This window comes from Uloborus diversus, chromosome 10 (genome assembly GCF_026930045.1).
Source record: "Uloborus diversus isolate 005 chromosome 10, Udiv.v.3.1, whole genome shotgun sequence".
NCBI classification, from domain to species: Eukaryota; Metazoa; Arthropoda; class Arachnida; order Araneae; family Uloboridae; genus Uloborus; species Uloborus diversus.
Window position 1 is genome coordinate 120,007,406 of NC_072740.1, and position 12,268 is coordinate 120,019,673.

The 12,268-nt window shown below is 35.5% G+C and overlaps 1 protein-coding gene across 1 annotated transcript in view; it reads left to right on the forward strand.

The window, feature by feature from the left end:
- Positions 1-6,173: 6,173 nt before the first annotated feature.
- LOC129231150 (glycine receptor subunit alpha-1-like) overlaps positions 6,174-12,268 on the forward strand; it is a 30,589-nt gene continuing 24,494 nt past the window's right edge. The window contains exons 1-4 of the mRNA XM_054865397.1: positions 6,174-6,355; positions 8,701-8,786; positions 9,718-9,785; positions 12,024-12,250. Of these exons, the coding sequence (XP_054721372.1) occupies positions 6,282-6,355; positions 8,701-8,786; positions 9,718-9,785; positions 12,024-12,250 (455 nt within the window). The 5' untranslated portion in view covers positions 6,174-6,281. The remainder of the gene's footprint in view (positions 6,356-8,700; positions 8,787-9,717; positions 9,786-12,023; positions 12,251-12,268) is intronic.

Below are 12,268 nucleotides of genomic sequence, written 5' to 3' on the forward strand. Positions count from 1 at the left end.
ATTTTGACTATAAATAATTATAAAAATAATCTGTGAAGTTTTCTAGGCGTCTTGAGTACCTGAAGTTTGAAATTCACAGTGTAGCATACTGAAGTGGAGCAGATGAGTGTTCAGCTGAGCAGGAAATTTATCAGGGGTAAAACTTAATGAAATATATTTAAATACTTTGTGCCGAAACCTCACAAAACTTCACAGGATATTTTGGAATCATGATATAACACGATAACAGTAGATTTCGGAAGAGTCAAAAGTTACGTCCGACTTCTCCGAAGTTTAAAATTGCTAGTATCTTTCGCTCTCCGGATTTTTGGTGGAAATCGACCCCTCCCTTTAACAAAACACAAAAGAAACATCATACTGTTTTTTATCGGTAAATGCAGCTAGCATTAAAAGCTTAGGAAGGATGAGAGAAATTATTACCAAGTCTAGCCCGCTGGTCAAAGGTTATCTTGGGGGGAGTAAAATGGTGTCGGGGCCGTGGTAGCCCGATCGGTAGAGTGTCGGATTCGGGGCCGGAGGGTCCTGAGTTCGAACCTCGATGGTCTAAGATCCACCATCGTCATTAAAGGGGACTGGGCGACGTTAAATATGCTCGTGGTCTCAATGTCCTCCAAGTGAAACGATACCTCTGGGGGTGCTAGCACCAGGTAGCTATTAGCTCCTGGTCTAGTTCTAAATTCTCATTATCTGTCCGATCCGGTGATGGTGCTGCCATCTATCGGTATAAAAAATAATGGAGGCAAGGCACTTAGTATGCAGTCCTCGACACAGTTGTAGTCAGTTGTGACTCGGAATCGAAATCGAAAAAATGGTGTCGCTGCCAAGATGCAGATGGCTTCAAAACGTCCCCAAAGGTCGGCGAGCTGCGTTACGAAGACAGTGGGGTCAAATGACCGGTCATCGGTTTCAGCAGGAAAGATTATGCGCAGTGCACATTTATTGAGAAATAATTATTTCGGAACTTTTTCTAACGAAATACTGCAATGTACAAGAAAAGCTGAAAACATCGAATTTTGGTTAATTTCACGAAAATGTAAGGCTTATTCGCGAACTAAAAACTTTAAAGGAATGTAGTTAATCATAAAGATATGTGTAAAGAGTGTTAAAAGGAAGCATTTGACAGAACAAAAGTTTTAAACATTTTATTTTCGAAAAAATTTTTGGAAATTGACCATTTTTTACCTTTTTTTCAAACTTTATAGCTCATTTCCCGGTAGCTAAACCTTAATATTTTCAAAAAATAATATTAGAAATGAATTTCTAGGGGGCAAATACAGTGCATCCTAATTGCGCAAGTCAATATTCAAAAGAAATTTTTCATGACATACCCTAATGGGGAATCGAACTCACAGCCTTCGAATTATCAACACAACGGCCAACTGAGCCATTGTGTCTCCATTTTGGGATGCTGTGCATTGAAGCCATTCGTAATAAAAACAGAATAAATCTGTCTCTTGGAGAAAGCATTTAAACTGTTAATTGTCTGTTTATTTTTTGCCGAAAGTGATGCAAAAAAATCTTGAAAATCATACCTTACTTATGAAGTTTGATGAAGAATTGAGGGAGTTATAAGCATTCCCACAGAAAGGAGAAAACCTCCTTTGAGAAATAACAAATAATAAAGACAAAATAAAGTGATTTCTAATCTTTGGGGATATCTCTAGGGAAGTGAAGATTGTTCCGCAGCTTTTGATTTAAAGAAAAAAAAATGGTGTCAGAAAATAACAATCAGTACTACGTCGTCGCTCTGACATTCGGGTTTGCGCGTGCGCACTAAGAGCAACGATTTCTTTTCAATCACACCACGGTTATAGAAATTTTGTGTTAAAAAAGAAAAGAAAAAACTCTCCCATTGCGTTAATATTGCATTAGTATTTGACAAATGTTGTATTTTTAACATTTATTTTTTTGTAACCTAAGATATTTGCTGAAACTCAATACTCACATCCAATCTAACAATGTATAAAAATATGTTTTTGTGCATCAAAGGTGTTTTCTACAAAATACGGAATTGTTTTTTTAACCTAGTGGTGCCCAACCTACAGCCGACAGGCTACATCTGGCCCGCAAAGCTGACCCGTGTGACCAGTTTTTTTTTTTTTTTTTTTCTGTACAATGCTACAAATCAAAAGCCACGATTAATTAAAATATCTTAGATTTGGAGCGAAATATTAGGAATCTGGTTCTGGAAAACAGAGGTGATTAATAAAATAAGCGTCGAGTAATATGATAACAATTCTTGGTTTGCAATTTTCCCTTCCTTTTCATCATTTCTTATGTTATTTAGAAAAGATTGACTGTTTTGCAATTGTATATTTGCTTTTACCCGCAAGAAGCATTTAAATACGAGGTGCGGCCCTCGAGTAAAAAAAGTAATTGTATGATTATTACGAAAATTGAGGGGGGGGGGGAACAATTTTAGTACCAAAAAAGAAGACGCAGCTATAACTGATTTGGGAACCACTGAACTAAATCATGAAGTAGGTTTTGCTTTCCAAAAATAAAACTCATAAATGACAAAGAAAATCAAAAACAATTGTTAGTTGATTTTTGAAATGGAAAAACGCATTGCCGTACTCATCATGCCCTTAACGAACTTGAACGGAGTTACTATTAGGAGAAACCATTTTCTTTGTTCAAATGATCTTTTCCGGTACACCCAATTATGTTTCACGTTTTGATTGGAATAAATTTCACTTCAATTTTGAACAATTCAAGAAGAGAACTTAGGCTAGACGGAAAAATTGGAATTCTTTATAACTTCCCATCAGTCGAACTCGATATGGAAAATTTTAATCAAAAAGAACGTGTAATGCGTGCTAAATAAGACTTTCAAACTATTATTTAGATTTTTATTTACTGATGAAATGCATTAATAAAAATATTAAATAAAAACAAAAAACCCGACTGTATAAAAACCAAAAAAACTAAAAAGAAAAAATATAAGCCTAGTAGAGAGACTTATTTAGTACTACTGAATAACCACACCATTGAAATAATTTTGTAATCGATACACACATAAGACAAATCATAAACTTAAAAGCAGAATAGAAGGATCAACAGTTGGGGCCCATTCCTTTTTGACCAATCAAGGAACCCCGTAAAATTTGAATGGACCCTGACTGTTGATCCTTCTATTTTGCTTTTGAATTTATGATTTGTTTTAGAGGAGAGGAGGGTATTATATGGAATACTATTTACAGTTCTAAAAATAACTGTACTGTTTTTTAATCAAAATTGCCAAAATCATCGTGAGTATATAATACAACTAATTGTTATGAAATGTCACTTGTTAAAAAACGACAATTTTGTTTCGTTTTTACGAAAAAAAATTTATTGAAAATAAATGTACAAATGGGGGTTAAAATGAAACAGTCGGGTGATATGAAATACGTGGTTTACATAATGAAAAAACTAATGAAACGTCGTAAAACCTAGTTAATTTTAACTTTGAAAAATAAAACATGTTTCTAAGATTAATGTGCAAGTCATGTCTGGTTCAGGACGAATTGCAAAAGTCGCAGATAGAATTGAAATACCGAGTATTCCATAATACCCGACACGCCACCATGGAAAGTGAACAATTAAATTGACGGATAAAACATTGTCAGCTTCAAAACGACCACGGTATAACAAACTACAATGCTTTTAGTATACATTATGCTTAACTTGAATGTTCAAGTCACATGTGTGTAAATAGAAGTGTTTGAAAACTTACCGGTAAAAAGTCTTGAAAATAGATAAACAAACTTAGTTCTGTATTGAGTCGTAAAACAACAGCAAGCTGCCAATGCTCACTGCACTGAATCATGGGAGTCTTCCGTAACTACAGTAGTTCGTGCTATTCGCTAGAGACAGTAGCACCAAGCAGAGCCGAAACCTTGGTATTCTATATTTCCCGATTATTCCATAATACCCTCCTCTTCTCTATGTGTGTATCGATTATAAAACTATATTAATGGTACAGTTATTCAGTAGTACTTAATAACATTCTAAACTACTGGGCTTATATTTTTTTTTCTTTTTAGTCTTTTTGGTTTTTACGCAGTCGAGTTTTTTGTGTTTATTTCATAATAGTTTTTTATTTTACACTTTTTAGTTAATTTTCATTGACTTAGTCATTATGATTATAAGACGGTAAATTTCGCGATCTTGTTATTTCATTGAGAGAGTTGATATCGTGAGGATTATTAAGTGACTTGCGGTGGTCTAAACTACTGGTTATTGGCCCCTCTAGGGACCTAACTCGGCTTAAAGCTACATATGCTCGATTTTTAGCAAAAATGCGCGAACTTAAGTCAACCACAGCTATATGAGTTAAACAGCCTGTATAACTCATGATGACGTGAGCTCGGAAGCGACGTCAGTCAAATCTTTCTCGCAAAACTAAAAATCCCGTCAAGAAAGTACACGTCAGTCCCGTACGACAAAAACAAATGCAACATATTATAGATGAAAATTGAATTAGTAGACTTAGTAAACAAAAAGTTCAGGCAATGAAAACGCTACCCACATTTGTCGCAGGCTGTGTCGCACGCAGGTAGCGTGCGACACGATCTCGAACTGACAATATGGCGACTGGTTGTTAAGATGGTGAATTTTGATTACTGTAATGTGCTTAATGACACTCCCAAGGTTAAGACAAATTGATTGACGTAAGAATCATCAAAATTGGCCAAGGCTTTTAGCCTCTACAACGCCACATAGGAACAAACATACATACATACATACATATAATCATAAATACATTACCCTCCTTTGCATCGCTCACGTGCAGTCGAGTAAAAATGTATTTCAGTTCTGCCATCTTACGGCCTAATATTGAATTATGAGTTGTGCTAATATTGCTGCTGAAAATAATGTGTATTTTCATATTTACACCTGTACTTAGTACAAAACGCGTGTTTTTGGAGTTATTCCACTATTGCAGCCCATGAGCGACTTCTTGAACACACACACACACACACACACACACACACACACATATATATATATATATATATATATATATATATATATATATATATATATATATATATATATATATATATATATATATATAATAAGCAAACAAAATTTCAAATATTAAACAATTATATAAAAATAATGATGATAAAAAGGAAAATTGCAAATAGTATTAAATAGGAAAAGATAAAGTATGAATCCAGAGCTCATCAGCCGTGGAGGATTCATTAATTATGGTCAAAAGACCAAAAATTAAACTATGAACTAAAAGAGAATGTTTAAGCTCCAGTACATGCAATATAGAATAACATTGGGCAATTGCACCACTTGCTAAACTATAAACAATAAACAAGAGCTCAAGCCTAATTAATGAATCCTCCACGGCTGATGAGCTCTGGATTCATACTTTATCTTTTCCTATTTAATGCTATTTGCAATTTTCCTTTTTATCATCATTATTTTTATATAATTGTTTAATATTTGAAATTTTGTTTACTTATTTTATATTTACTTGGCTTTTTAGTTTTGCTGCTTTGCGCATCTATGGGCTTTTGGTGTGGTCTTTTCAATATTTTTCACTGGACTTTATATATATATATATATATATATATATATATATATATATATATATATATATAAGTCCAATATACAAGCAGGGGCGCCCCGATGGGAGGTCACTGTGAACTCCCAGAGATTTCCTTATTCGGCAAATTTTGTCTGACGATTCGGCGAATTTGGGAACAAAATTGCAATATTACGATTGTTACTGTCCGAATATCCCTTTTCATTAGATATACATATGTGCGCATTTTCGTATTTTATTTTATCTTCAAAATGTGGAGTTCCATTCGGCAAATTGAGAATTTAAATTTTTTTCTAAATTTTACTTCGGGGCTCCCCTGTGTACTAAAAAATTTGAAGCAGCGCAAATTTAACCAGAATGGCTGAAAGTTACTCTGAATGGCTGCAATAAAATCAAAAGGTGGGACACGCTTTCATTAAAGTTTGAAACAGTAGGGAACGTTAGGGTAAAAATAAAAAAGTGGGAGGACGCTTGCCCCTCGCCCCCCCCCCCTCCCCCTTGACTACACTACTGATTTTGGACGAAATCCATTCCCCCTTCATCATCTAAGACCCAACTCCGGCAGATACTATTTTGCGACTTCATTTTCGTAAGCAGCAGCGTGTTTTTGTTGTGTGGAAAGCGAAACAACACCGATCGGGAATGTTTATGGAAAAAAGCCAAAAGGCGCTCTAGACGCTGTCACAAAACCCAACAATGCCACGGACTTTCAAGCTCTCGCTAGAATGACAGCATGGCTCAATTCATCACACTGACTCTTCTGACCATCACCATGATCGCGCTCTTGCTGCTGCCCACTGCCCTCAGGTAAAAACGCTTTTTTCACAGCTTTTCGTACGCTTGTTTTTTACTTCATTTTTACGTGAGGATTCACACCACAACAGCAATGGTGATACCGGTTGTGTTGGATTTTGTGTCCAAAAACAAATTTATTTCTTTTTCGGTCGCAGAAAAGTTCCGTTTTCAGTTAATTTATCACATATATTATTTCTCAAATGTGTTTTATTTTATTTTTATTTATTTATTTATTTATTTATTTTTTGTGTGTGTGGCAACGCCATAACTTCCTCAATATTTTATCAAATTTTACAAGTAAGCTATCATTTTAAAAGGGTTTTTTTCACCACTTTAGGCAAAAAATAACGAAAAAAATCACATTTCGGTTGTTTTGTCGAAAAGAAATCAATTTATTCTGTTTTCTTAATTATTATTACGCATTGGTTCAATGCATAGCATCCTATAAGGGAGACCCATTGGCTCAGTTGCTTAGAGCTTCGTGCTAATAATGCGAAGGTTGTGAGTTCAAACCCGCCTGAAAATATCGTTTTAATGACTAATTTTCTTCGCCAGAGTTTTGATCCAAATTTCCATGAATATATAATCTGAACTCATTGCAGGATTCTGATTTATAGATCTGTTGTTAAAATCAAGAGACAAGACATTAGTTTTAACATGAAAAAATTAAATCGAAATATAGCTTTTAAAAAATATTTTAACAAAACAGAAGCATCGATTTCTTTTTTCTTTTTCTTTCTTTCTTTTCTTTTTTTTTTTTTTGAGCAATCACGATTGCTTATTGTTTTCATTTGACAGTTTTGAATTCCTATGATTTTATTTTCCCACCACCTCCCTCTGCCATCACCACCGTCGCGTCGACCGGTTTCACGATGCTGCTCCTCTTGCGAAAACCGTCTCCAGGTCGCATCCATATCCTACACCCACACGCCTACACACACATACACACACTCATGCCTGCGCACAGACACAAACACACACTCCTACATACACACACATGAACGCCTACACACACACGCGTACACACACAGCACTGCATACACAACACGCACACATGCATACATACACACACACGCACGCGCGCGCACCCACACACATGCGCCTACGCAAACACACACGAGCATTCATACGCACACACGCTTGTGATTGCGAAAAATATAATTTGAATTCAAGATGCCAAAAATTCAAATTAATAATTTTGTTTTTTGTTATAGATTTATTATGTACTAGTGGTACCCGCACGGCTTCGCCCGTAATAGAAAAATTAAAAGGTTGGTTCCTCTGTATATTTACAAATGTATGGTGAATTTTCTCGCCAGTTGGCTTGTACCCATGTTACGGTTCCACGTTATGATAATTTCGTATCTCGCCAATTGGCTTGTGTCCATGTTACGGGTTCCACGTTATGATAATTTCGTAAATTACTCGTCCATCTTATAATATTTTTGTTCTTAAAATTGTAATAGAAAAAGAACCACATCGAATTTCCAAAAAATCGCTTCGAGGTGCACACCCTATGCTACAAACTAACTTTGCCAAATTTCATGAAAATCGGCTGAACGGTCTAGGCGCTATGCGCGTCACAGACATCCTACTGACATCCTCCGGACAGAGAGACTTTCAGCTTTATTATTAGTAAAGATTGCTTTAGTGTATAGGTTTGTGAGATGGAAGAACAATAGCTCAGTTGGTATCGCTCATGGTCGGTCCTTGAACAACTAATTTTCCTTAGCTGAATTCTCATCCAAATTTCTATGAATATACAATATGGAGGTGGGCCCGTAAAAATCATTTTTGACAGGTCCCAAAATTTCTGTGCACGCCCCTAAGTGTAGGTTCTATAAAGATTATTTTTTTCCCCTTTAATTTGACTGAAGCCAAATAATCTCCAATTAGCTGTATACCGATTAGTAAAATAAATATTTATTGGTCTTAGTTGTAGGCAATGAATAGTAGTTTTGAAAGCATAATTTTAATATAAAACAAAAACATTTGTTTTTTGACTGTGCTAAAATCATTCACGAATTTATTTATTTATTTATTTTCTACAGACAAGCTATATCGGTAGAAGTGTTACTGACCAAGTAACCAAACGGAAAGTGTAAAAATGAAAAAAAAAAATAATAAATAAAAAATAAATAGGATCTCATTTTTTGGCAACAGGGATACGAGGCAAATCATTTATGCGTCCAAAAACTTGTATTACTAGCTCTTTTGGTGGGCTACTTATTCAATTTTGTTTTCTTCGTTTCACTATCTCATGGTAGTGAGTATTAGGAATTATATTCGTTCATGTTCTATTTTGCACAAAATTAAAAGCAACTAGACTTTCTTTTCTAAAGGATCCCCCTTCTCAGTTTCAGGTCTGGAGAACGGCCCCCTATTAAACTCTCCGACGTGGTTGGCCCAGGATATGACAACTTTCAACCCCCGAGGATTGAAGGTGAGTTCTTGGTTCCACTGGTACTGATTGCCTATCAAAATTGATTGTCACTCAACCTGAGGCACGCAGACTTTTCGAAGAGAATGTCTTTTGCTGGAATTTATTCCAACTCCATTTGGTGTGACATCTGCAGATTTTCTGAAGCGATATGCTTGAGTACATTCAGATCAAAGTTGTAGGAGATAGGGTTATAGACATATGCATAGACAGAAGTTCACAGGTTTTTGATAGTATAGATTAGAAGGCTTCACTCGCCAACCCCCGTTTGCCACCTATGGTGGCTTAAAGCCGTCTGCGGCGAGTGACAATTGATGATTTTAATGCTTTTACCTCTGGTTGTCCTAAGGATATCCAGGCTGTCCGGCACGATTTCTTATAGTTTAGGGGGGTGAGACAGAGTGAAATGGCTTCTCCTTGATACTTCAACGATATCAGCATTGACCTGGTAGACACTCACAGTTCGGAGGAGATAGGATTACAGACACACAGACACACGCGCATAGGTTTTAATAGTATATATATAGCTGGCGTAACGAAGCAATACAAGAATAAGTATAAGCATGAACGTGTAGATAATGTGCATTTTCAAAGATGTAGTGAGTAAATTTCATTTGAAAATGCTCAACTTACATTCAAGTAAGATGGCGGCATAATTTTAAAATAAAACAATTGAAAACTTGTTTGAAAAAATAAAGTTAGGTCACAGAAACAGTTCCTTTCAGCAATTACTATATCCTGACTGAACACTTACAATGATTCTTCCATCTGGTGTTTTATTCCATTTCAACATCAACCCGCTCTTAATGAAAGGCCCTTGAGTCCTTTTAGAGATATGTGTTTGAATGAACGAGATTTATTATTATCAACTTTTCCCCTTGATATTATTTTTACTAAATATTGAGATATCACTTAAAGCATTTTCTTTTGACAGGTAAACCAGCACATGTGAGCATTCAAATCGAAATTCTCAATATCAGATCAGTCGATGTAACCGTCATGGTGAGTAGAAGTTTATTTTTGAAATTGTGATATGCATCCAAATTCCAGAATGATTCTGTTTGAAAAATGATTTAATTTTTTTTTTAATTTATGTTTTTGCTCCACCCAGCCCATCGATCGAGACTACTTACGACCAAAAGGCACGACCTTGAGGGTCACGGATTAGGACAAAATTCTAGCTACAGGTCCATTTCCTCTAGGTATGAGCGCAGATAAAGCGGTTTGACTACATAGGCCCTGGTTTGGCTGCAACGAGAGTCCAAAGTTGCTAGAAATGTCGTTTGGCCCTAGAAATGCAATGTCGTTCCCAATGGTATTTCAGGCTTCAACACTATGTTCGATCTCCCAACTAGATTGGCATATTTTGTTAGTAAATTGAGTATCAGGGAGAACACGTATTTATTTATGGGCACTATCTAAGTTATATGAAAAGTCGAAACGATCTTTTATTTATTTATTTATTTATTTATTTTTGTGTGTGTGTGCCATCTTTACTAATAATAAAGCTGAAAGTCTCTCTGGCTGGATGTCCGGAGGATGTCTGGATGTCTATAGGATGTCTGGATCTCTGTAACGCGCATAGCGCCTAAACCGTTCGGCCGATTTTCATGAAATTTGGCACAAAGTTAGTTTGTAGCATGGAGGTGTGCAACTCGCAGCGATTTTTCGAAAATTCGATGTGGATTTTTTCTTTTCCACTTTTAAGAACAAAACTATCATAAGATGGACAAATAAATTACGAAATTATCATAACGTGGAACCGTAACATGGGTACAAGCCAATTGGCGAGAAAATTCACCATACATTATTTGCAAATATACAGGCGAACCAAAAGACCTTTTAATTTTTCTATTACGGGCAAAGCCGTGCGGGTACCACTAGTGTACAATAAATCAGAGCTTTTTTTCCTCTCACATTATTTGCTTGTCAATGTGGGATATCTTTGACAGCAGACGATAAATATCCAGTTAATATCCAAGTAAATGTCTTTATCAACAAATGATAAATACTTTTTACCAGCAAACGATTAATATAAAACGAAAATAATTAGTTTAATTTGCAAACAATGAATATCCTGTAACTATGTTATTCTGGTATTCAAGTTATTGAAATTAAAAGTAGTAGCCAATTTAAATTTGAGAACCACTTATTAAAAATTAGTATCCAACATAATTGATTCAAAGGTAAGCATGCAAATGGCTCATACTGCAGTACAGTAGCAGAAAAAGGGATATAAATGCTAATTTTAAAGGAAACTCCATTGCATCCTGGGTCCAAATTAACAACTTTGGACCCCGTTGCAGCCGAACTAGGACCTATGCAATCAAACCGTTTTACCTGTGTTCATACCTAGTGGGAATTGACCTATACCTAGAATTTTGTCCAAATCCGTGACCCTCAAGGTCGTGCCGTTTGGAAGTTAGTACCACATGTCTTCAAATAACACACACACACACACAAAAAAAAAATTTGTTTACATGCGTTTCCTTAAGTCATTTACCCAATTATTTAAGAATAATTGAAAACGTTTCTGATCAAATATTTGTCATCTGTCCTCACATTTTCAAACAGCAGTTGGTTTGCAAATATTTGTTATTGTTCGGATAAGAATAGTTGTAATACCGAAACTGTGGAGTGGGTTTATAAAATTCATTCAATTTCAAACAGTTTTTCGTTGGATTCGTCTATTCGTTGGACCGGATTTATATAAATTTTAAAAAATGCTACAGGTACTTCATTACTGAAATTTATCTATAACTGATTTCATAAAATTAGTAAAATAATGAAAGATAAGATAGAATATTTTGCACTCACACACCAAGATATATTATACAATTGTTTCCACTGTAGAATCACTACTAACACTGCCAAGCACCAAAAATGTATCGGGCTCTAAAGTAGTTTTTTCTAAAGCATTTTCTCTCGCTAAACACGGAAATTACCATAAAACGTTGAGATGACGTCTTGTTTTCACTTTTCTGTCTCGTTGCTTTAGTCGGATATCTTTTCCTCCATGAACTCACTTATTTTCTACTGAAAAAACCGTTCTTTGTAATACCGAAATACGTGTCTGCAGCAATCTAAATTTTTGCGCGATAAAACGTTGCTGTTTTTAATTTTAGTCTTAATTTAGTTAGATTTAAAACTTTACACTTTTGCGTATGTTAATTGAATGTCATATTTTTCAATGAATTTCCTTTTTGCTGCACCTTTTCTTGTACAATGCGCAGACTTCAGTCTTTCATAGCGGACATTTTCTTGTACAAGACGTGGAAAGACCCTCGGCTCCGCTATCCGGCTTCCAAGAACCTGGAACAAGTGGCTCTTCACCCCGATTGGATAAAACACCTGTGGACACCCGATATTTATTTCCACAACGCCATAGAAGGAAAAGTTCTCACGACTGTTATTCCGTACATCTATATGTTTCTCAAGAATGATTCAACTGTTCTTTTCGGTGCAAGGTAATCATCAATTTATTT